General features: G+C 51.4%; 1 protein-coding gene across 1 annotated transcript; it reads right to left on the bottom strand.

The window, feature by feature from the left end:
- Positions 1–4,067: 4,067 nt before the first annotated feature.
- Positions 4,068–5,000, bottom strand: LOC146566708 (ubl carboxyl-terminal hydrolase 18-like). The gene has a single exon (XM_085285803.1). The coding sequence runs from the start codon at positions 4,998–5,000 to the stop codon at positions 4,068–4,070; it is 933 nt and encodes a 310-aa protein (XP_085141929.1).
- Positions 5,001–9,798: the final 4,798 nt, after the last annotated feature.

Raw genomic sequence — 9,798 nt, 5'->3', positions numbered from 1 at the left:
TCTCGGCGGAGCACAACAAGGACGACAATGGCACTGCGCACGAGATGCTCATGTTGTGTTCGACGTGTAAAGTGCCGGCTAGGTCTGCTGTCGACAGCGAGGTGAAGACGCGTAAATTGTGCACGTACAGATTGTCCCATAGCCAGCTTCCCTCGCACGTGAAGAGAGGTCGGGCGAAGGTGAATAAAAAAGTGAGCACTGTCACGTTGTCCCTTGAAATGCTGTATGACATGTTAGCGACCTACGCCCCCGATTCTCATGCTGGATTCTGGTCTCAAGTCACCTCGGGTATGGTGGAGTCTTACGAGCAGAGCGCCGACGAGGAGGAATGGGAGAATGCTATGGGTCAGTGTTACGAGAACGCGAACGAGCGACCTCCGCAGTGTCCTAGGTTGTCATTCACGCTAGACTTCACAGAGGACCCGCTTCGCTCGCTGGTGTTGGAAGCTACAGCCGGTGTGAAGGCATTGGACGAGCTAACCTTCCACAGATGTGTGCTGGGCGGCGAGACGTTTCAGTGCTCGGCGCCTTTGTATTACGGAGCTGTTTTACTCGAAGCGCTGGGCGAGGAGGCTCCCCATCTGGCTTACAACGAAAGCCACCTCAAAGAAGCCAACGTGGGCCCGCGGCACACGTTCCACGGACCGAGGTTGACGGTGTATTCCGGAGACTACGCGGGTGTACCGGTTAAGAACATGAGTTCGTTTTGCAAAACTAGGACTACGTATCATCAGGATCAAGTGCTTCTGACGAACGATACAGTGGACAGGGACTACCTCTTCGAATTGGAAGAAGATTGGGAGTGGAAGGATGCGTGTGATGTGTTCAATCACGTTTTCAAAGATGACATTTTTACGGTCGACATGTTGAAACGAGATTACGCTGCGACCATGATCACAATGGTCAGCGATTATCGACGCTCGGGGCCTTGTCGTGGGGACCCAGACGACGGTAGAACGGCGCTTGCGTTGCGGAGACACACACCTCTTACACACGGTGGACAGAGAGAGGATTGTAGTGACCCAACGCAATGTTCGCATGCTGCACCACAGGGTAAACGTTCACAAAAAAGAAAACAGACGCCATCGCACCACTCTTCGCAACGGGAGAGATCTCACGGATCGAAACGGGGATCGTCCAAGAAACACAGATCTTGTGATTAGAAGTGTGCACGTACATGTTGTTGTTGTTGTTGTTGTTGTATATACTTTCCATGAAATAAAGTGTCTTGTTGTTGTCGTTGTATATACTTTCCATGAAATAAAGTGTCGCTGCTTCCTTACTATACACATCTAGTTTGTTTCTTTTTAGCTAGTGTGCGGTGCAGGACAAGAAGAAGGACAGGAATGTGTAGAAGACCAACATACCTCAAAAGCAATTAGATTCAAGACAAAAGTCAGAATAAAGCTTTCGGTGAATTTATTTACACAAATATATACACATTACACCGCTTCCCTGGTAGCTAGAAACTGGTACTTTTGCTCATAGCACGCAGAGTACCGTTGGACCTTCGCTTGACGAATATATACAACACAGGGTTTGACAGGCAATATAAATGACCGACACCCGTGCAAATGTTCAACACTGTAGCTACGTTGCAATGTCTATGTGAACGAAAGTACAGCACACTGACGAGCCACGGTGTCCAACAGCACACGAACGATGCAACAGTGACCATCGGCAATATCTTCGCCCTTCTGTATGTGCGTGTTACGCGCTTGCCCAGCACGGTATTTTGTATGTGATTCTTTACAGTGTGTACAATCATGCTGTTACAGTATATGATAGCAACTGTAGGCAAAAGAAAAGACACGGTCATCCTAAGCCAAAAACTGAGGTCCTTCATTATAGGTGGCATGGCGTTGTAACAAAACATTACGGGAGACGTCGGGGATAACCGAATAGTCTGCCAGTAAAACATGTCCACCGTAGCAGATACAGCGGGTATGCATCCGCATATAGCACTCACTAGGCTTCTGCTTCTGCGGGACGCGCTCATTCCTCTATTGTGTACAATCTTCATATATCTGTTGACGTTCACGAAGACCAACAGGCACACCCCGTACTGGAAAAAGAGCTGTGGGCAAAAAAAAAAAAATGAAAACACAGTGAGTGTTACACATGTCCAAGTCACGGTGTCACGTCAAACGTACTGTAGTAGCTACGATGTTAGCACATACCGTGGTCAGGCCTTTAAAGACTTTACACATTGCGTATCCGAATATCCAGCGGCCGTGTAACACACTTTGGGTAAGCCACACAGGCAGAGTGAGCAGAGTGCATATGTCACAGATCCCCAATTGGGTAAAATACACATCGATGTTAGCAGGCCTCTTCCTCCTTCCATTTCTCGAATGAAGTATCAGCAACATGTACGAGTTCGCAAACAAGCCCAGTAACATCACCACCCCATGGATAACAGGCACGTACACGGCACTGCTGTTGTATGCTGCGTTTCGGTCACAGCTATGTGTACGGCTGAGCAGAGGCCTGATTGTCTCATTGTACCGCACGATGGTACGGTGTGAAATGTTAGCAATCGGCTCCATCTTGTCAAACTCAAGCCTACGGTGTAGCTGTATTTGTGCTCATGCGTGAAGTCCACTTAAACTGTGCCTCGGGGTGTCAAGCTCGCCGACCTGGCTACGGCACCGGCCGACCTACGGCACCGGCCGACCTACGGCACGGGCCGCAAACCTACAATACAACTGTCCCGTGGTTTATACGACACAACCTGAGAGGCCACACAAACGCTTGCTTTGGGGTGTTTGACATTGCCGGTAAAGGTATCGCTGAAGCTGGCATCCCAGATACAGCCATGTCTTCTGTAGAGATCCACATAATCGCCGGCGTTGTCCGCAGAGGGAGGCCTGATGTGAGACAAGCGCCTCCTGTTAGTTCATACGTGCGACGTTATCGCGTGAGCAAATGGCGTCTGCGTACCCTGGATCGTAGGATCATTGAAACGACTTTAACTCTGATACATGCGGTGATCCCTGCAGATAAATTCGAGCAATACTCGTTGCGACTAAAGGCACGTTTTGAAGGCTGGATAACATCTCACGCCCCGAACGAGCCGATCGCAACGACATCACTTGCAAGCGCCTTCGCCCAGGACGTATCTGACAATAACTGGCCCTATTTTGTCAGCCGTGGAGAACTCTTAAGTGACTCCGCGATTACATTCGGTGCACGTATTGTAAGGTACGAGGAGGCGCATGTACCGTGGTGGGTGTGGGACTCTATGAAAACACAACCTAAGTACACTGACGCCTTGACCGCAGAAGAGATGGCTCGATGCAGGGGAGCTCCCAGCGTGGGTGTGGGCCGAATGCAACCTGTAGTCCGGGAGCCGCATCATCGATCACCATGGGAGGGCTTCGCCTCGCCGGACCTTGAACATGAACGCCGGTTGACATTTGTTACCCAGGATCCAGGTCGCTTGCAAGCGAACGGGCCTGGTGGTCCGCCGGGTGTGATTGGCGCAGACGCTGGAGAACGCTCGGACTCGGACTCGGATGCGGCTGCAGGATCTCGCGGGGCTGATCTGCCGGCGTGTTGTTGCTGTTACGAAAGGAAGCCAATGTGCATGTTGAGCTGCGGACACATGTGCTGCTCGGCATGCATCGACCAGGGCGTCAGGGTGACGAAGAAGCGCTCGTGTTTTCTGTGCAAAGCGGAATGGACTTTTTGTCGTGCGGTGGACACGAGCAGTGTCCAGCCGGACATTGTCTGCGTAGAGTGCAATAAGCCTAGGGTGTACATAATGATATGTGGCCATGCAACCTGCGGTTGTTCTACCAGGGTTTGTCCAACGTGTAACACTGGGCCGACAGTAAGAGTTTTCATGTGACTGACCTAACTGTGGTGGATACAAAATAAATACGTTTGGATTTCGCCTGTTGACTGTAGTTGCAAATAAACATTACACACGCTGTCTTGTTTTATCGCATGTTTATTTTGCATCCGTATAACACATTCAATAATATACATGACAGACATACATCTCGTCAAAGTGAACACATACAGACTGTACAATCACAAACCAACAACCCGCTGGGGTGCACTTAGATTCTTCTGTACATTAACATATACAAATGAGCAGGCAGGTTGTAGTACGATAAGGGTAATACAGGGCACTGTTTCACAACATCGCCGTCAACAAAATACCACTTGGACATCTTTTTCACAAAGGCTGCGTAATGACCGAACTCATAGGGGCCTGTGTGAGTTATCATACCGTACAGTTCGTACTTTGTAGGCTGTGAAGTTGCAGACATCCTGCTACAGTCTAGTTCTTCTGGTACGTCGATCGCACTGGCGTTGACCATAAGCTCTCCGCGTTGCACACACCGCTGCCCTCTGGCAAGGGTGAAACACAGGACCGCGGGTAGCTCTGTGATATCCGTATTGACGTTCAGCTCCGTCTCCTCTTGACAGGTGCCACAGTGGTAGTCGGACACTCTAAAGGACTCAGAGTAGTCGTCCATGTAGTCCTGTAGCTTACTTGGCTCGTTTTCCCCAATATATACAATCACGTTGTTCGCCGCATGGTGCGAGACGCATTCCGCGTTACACGTTGAACACTTTGCCGATTGTCGTTTCCGTATAGTCCACAGGTCAGATGCTTGTTTGCATCGAGGGTCGCCGTCGTCCGCCAGTGCGTTTAGCACGCACTTAAACACCGAATCGGCATCTTGTTGAACCTCGTATGTCATGCCACTGTATCGAATTAGCGCGTCCACAAGTGAATTCGGATCGCACGGCGGCATTCCCGGAGTGTTACGGTCCATGTCCCGTAAGACACTCGTCAGTTCGCTCGTCACGGTGCTGTAGCTGGCTCTATCGCAGTCGGCGTCGTCGACATCATCGACAACAACAACATCATCATCGTCGTCATCAGATCTGGTCAGCGTGATCCTAAAGTCATCTGTGACATACAGACACTGCAATACACTGTTTACGGCGCAGTGAGACCCAACGTTGATCAGCCCTCTCATGTTGTTTATCCTTGCGTGCTGCGCGCGGCAGACAATGCTCAATAGTCCGTCGTGCAGTAAAGTGGCACACCCCTAAACAGTTCGTCCAATGTCTTGATTGCTCCTTTGGTAGTCTCCTTTGCATCAATATGCACTAGTAGTATAATTATCTTGAAGTGATACGAGCTGAAGTTTGACAGGGGAGTCAACGTGACATGTTTTGTGATTTTCATAACGGGAGCCCAATCCAATAGCGCTGCCCTGTCGTGAGTGTACAGGCATAGTAGATCGAGGGACTCAAACATATCTCGCCTCAGCTCGTCCAAGCTTGGCACTCCTGAAAGTGCACTAGGTCTTAGTGTGATCTTAGTAAGACCCTGAGTGCAGTCCAGAGTGGTAACTGCGAGCGCGTTATCCCATAGCGCCTTAGCCTTTACTCTCAAGACAATGTTTCGCACAAGGTCTTTGACGAGTCCGCTGTGGTGAAGTGTCGCATCAGCCGCGCCGGGGGCCGAGTCCGGGCGGCACGCGGTCTTAGAAAACCTCGTGAACGGAAGACGGGTCGGGTTTCCGCACACCAGAACCTTAGCTGTACATTTATTCAAGTTGGCCTCGCCGACCCTCGAGCCTACCCAATTTGGTACGTCGGACAAATATTCTCTGAACGTAAAGTGCGTGTGCGCTAGCGATGACACAACGGGCTGAACTCTTGTGATAGCGCTGGCAACATTCCGCTGGCTCAACTCTGTGACCAAACGCTCTATGTCTTGGCTATTTGAAAAAGAAGACTGACATTTCTCTAGAAATGGCACAGCGGGAGATCCCGGCTCGTGCTTACTAAGTAGTTCCAAACACACAGATGTAATTCTCGGGCTGTGGGCACCTAGCAACTGTTGATGGTCCGGCTGGGGAAAGTGAGCGCTCAGATAACCCACTATGTCGATCATCACAGCCCCTCGGCCGAGTAGTAGGTGCTCGGTTGCCATGTTCGTAGGTAGCACGTTGTTCTCGGCGGCAGCTTTCAATGTCAAGAGAACTTGCATCAAGCACGGATAAAAGGATTCTCCCTGTTGCAACACCCAGTTGATCATCTTGGTGGATCTGAAGAACTGACCGTATTGAAACACGTATAGCCCATGAGCCTTAGCTTGCTTGTACACAGATTCCCTAGGTCCGGCAAACAATGAGGGATGTTCTTTTGTCAGCCGACATGCTCTTTCCACGACGTCGCGTTGGAAACACGCAACGTCGTCCTCCGTGGGGTTCGTGACAATGACCATGGTGACGTCGGACTCGCCTTTGGTCTGCTTAGTACGAACAAGGCATTTGACGCGACTGGGTTGACTGAGAGACGGTCTAGTCGACTGACGGTTTCCCGCAGCGGCTACATTGTACGCAGCTGGCACCTGTGGGACCGAGGGTGCCCGGGTAAGCGTGTCCTCCGCGGCAACGACACCCGTAGGCGCTCGCCCCCCCGTTTCATCGCTCGGCTGTTGGCCGCTAAGGGCAGCGTCCGCCGTGACATTGTGAAAGCCGGGCACCGCACCCGGCTGCGCGGCGGCCTGTGTTCGTTTTGCACACGGACGAAACGCCCCTACGCGGTCGGCATCTGCAGCACAGAGCGTCCCCAGAGTACTTTCCAGCGATTCGCCAGCTCTACGCTTTTCGGAGCATGCCTTTCTGACACAATCGGACAGCGCTGTTTCTTTTTCTCTATACCACGGACTGGGTTGTAAATCCGGCGATAAGCGTATCAAGTCTATGCCGTAGTACCTTTTGCTCGTGTGTGTATACACCCCAAGCTTCTTTTCTTGCACTAGTATGCGGAACTGGTCGGGGACACAGTCGTTTGCTACGATGGCATCCGTCGCTCTGTACTGGCCGACCTGCATATTACTGGGGATTACGTGAACCGGCGAGGTGGCGTGTGATACGTCATCGTTCAAATACGTGTAACGGTTCAATTTCAACAACTCGCCGGGCGTGCTACGTTCTTGGGGAAACAAGGTGATGCAAAGCACGCCCATGTTAACGAAAGCTTTGTCTCGAATATTGCGGCCCATTTCACCCAGCGTACGCCCAATGGTTGCGGTGGTGGGCCTAGAGTGTCCGTACTTGCCGTACAGCGTCGCGCCGTCGTACGCTTTCATGTAGTTGCTTTGAAATGCAGTCGTGGGGTCTGAAGGCGTGTACACGCCGACGAGTTTAGAGAGGCTATCCCCGTAGGTCTTCTTACAGAATTCGGACGGCGTCTGAGCACGCCTGTATTCTATCAACGGGGATCCCGTGTACAGTTCCCACATGACACAATACCAGCTGAACACATCGCTGGCCGTGGTGGAATTTAGGCACCAAAGCACTTCGGGGGCCGTGTGCACTCGATTGCCCCGTTGCTGGTCTGGAGTCGAGTAGTTGCAGGCTGTGCCGAAGTCGCTGATCTTAAACGACAGCTCCACCGGTTTTCTATTGGGTTGATGGCACACGAGGATATTTCTGTACGTCAGGTCTCGGTGTTGAACATGTCTCGCGTGTAGGTACTCCAGTCCTCTCAATGTATCCAATTCCACAATGGGTATCAGCGCCAGGTGCACGGCGCTGTCGGTGGAGGTGCTCGATTCGGGCCTCTGCAGGTTGTTCATCCTGGCCATGAATTCCTGTAAGGAGAATAGGGCTCTCTCCATCACGATCACGGCCCTGCCGCCTAACGGATACTGCGGTATGTCGCACCAATATCCTCCAAAGGTACGTAGTATGTTTGGGTGCTTCATCGAAACGCCTATGGCGATTTCTTCCACTTGAGTGGCGATGTGCGCGTATCGGTAAAACTGATCCTCTATACACGGCAGGCTCCAGTCTGCCATTTCTGGGAACATGTTAACTTTTGCAACTTGCACGTTGGAGGTTTCCACGATGATGCCGAACCCGCCTCGGCCCAACAGCATACTGGGATCTTGCATTGACTGCTGAATGTCAATGGAACACTGCAGGTTACTGGGTAGTCCGCTGTACACGGACCAAGGGTTTACCGTAGTAGCTTCACAGTCAGCAACGTCGACGTACTCTCTATGGAAACTGTCTAGCGAGCTGGAGCGCTTTCTTTCTTTCGCGGGTGAACTGTAGCTTTGTGGTCGATGCACGTGGAGTATCGGGTGATCGCCCTGGATCCTCGGATGTATCTGTTGGTATGGTTGCGCGGTGAACGTGGGTAGGAACGAAGTGCGTCTGGTGTTTGTTTTGATCAGCCGGTTTGTATTGTCCAGTAGGTCGCTGACATTCTTAGAGTACGGGGCCGTAATCTTAGGGTTAGTCATGAGAAACACCACCACAGAGTTGTACTTACTGGATATCGCATTTATTATGTACACCAGGAGGTATTTTGTTTGCCTGCTGATTTTAACCTCTTCCTGTACGGCTATCTCCTGTATGGCTAACAGCTGCACATCGCTCCGATCTTCCTCTCGTATATATCTTTCCAGTTCGGCCACCGTGTCGCAACTGGGACCTGGCACGAATCCGCTTCGGCCGGTCTCCGAGACGACAGACAGTATCCCTTGTAGATCATTATAACGAAACGTCCTCACGTGAAACGGACTGTATTTTTCGACCAGATCCAAAAGCAAGTCGCAGTATCGTTTGCCCCTGCCGGAGCGCGCAGGGGCGGCCATTGGCAGAGCTGCGGGTCGGACGTTGAAATACAGCGAATTCAGATTAATCTTCCGTCCTTTCTCTCTCTCGACAGGTAAATAAATATGAACTCTCGCAGAGAGATCACGTTTTCGGGTACAGCGACAGCCAACCTGTTTGAGTGTTTGGTGATGAGCGGCTCGCCTGCCACGGGCTACCTGCACGCCGCCTCGTTCAGGGATGTGAGGACACTTCAGATGGGCCTACAGCTTCTAAGGGACATGTGGACAAAGGTAGATGGGTTGTACGTCCCGAAATCCGACTTAGAATCCCTGCATGCGATGGAATATAAGAGCGCTGGATCCCACCCTCCGGATATCCCTCAGTGTATTGCAGTAGACGCGAGGAAACTGGCTAGATATTACATATATCTCCTTTTCCGTTACTGTGTCAGCGCAGCGGAGCACGGTTCGGCTGGCAGAGTTCACAAAGAGCACACGCTGCATCTTACGGACATCCCAACGTCTTGGATGCAATCTGTGACATCCACAAATTTCCCCTCCGCTCCTCCGATGATGATCGCACACCAGAGCGTTCCCGGCGTGCGCCAGCAGCAACAGCCTCAACCTAGTGGAATGACACAGGTGAATAGTACCCATCAACACGAACAGAGGTATACCGCTACACATGCTCAGGAACACTTGACGCTCCGTGATATTACACCGCAACAACATCATCGACAGCAGCAATTCTATAACCCCGGCGACGTCCCACTTCGGCATACTCTAGCACACGAACAAACAGCAGCCGAACGTAACAGACAACTCACCTCGACGCACAAGGTCAACCCTGAGATCCCACCAAAGAAGCCCTGTGCTATTGTTGGGAAACGACCCCACGTGCAGCGTCGCTCCGGAGGAGCTTATCGGTCCACCGCGGAGAGCGATGACGATTAGAGCTCTCTCTACCTCACGCACACACACGCACACACACACACACAGAGAGAACAGTATAACAAACACACACACACACACACACACACACATATATATACAGAAGCAGCTCTAATGTCAAACAACTATGGCTTTGCAAGGAAATAAGGTCGAGGTTGGTCGTTTCAGTGAAGGAATGTATGTCAAGTCTGAGCACCACGTACACGAAAGCCTGGCCAGAACATGTGGTGTGTGCATGGACG

The sequence above is a fragment of the Mchenga conophoros genome, linkage group LG9 (assembly GCF_057382185.1).
Source record: "Mchenga conophoros isolate Kocher_MC1m ecotype Shallow Benthic linkage group LG9, M_conophoros_male_GT1.1, whole genome shotgun sequence".
Lineage (NCBI taxonomy): Eukaryota > Metazoa > Chordata > Actinopteri > Cichliformes > Cichlidae > Mchenga > Mchenga conophoros.
Note: the sequence above shows the minus strand (reverse complement) of the source record. Positions and strands in the feature narration are given on the sequence as shown.

Bases quoted from the DNA above. Each gene is read 5' to 3' on its own strand.
- LOC146566708 (XM_085285803.1), bottom strand. From the start codon at position 5,000: ATGAGAGGGCTGATCAACGTTGGGTCTCACTGCGCCGTAAACAGTGTA.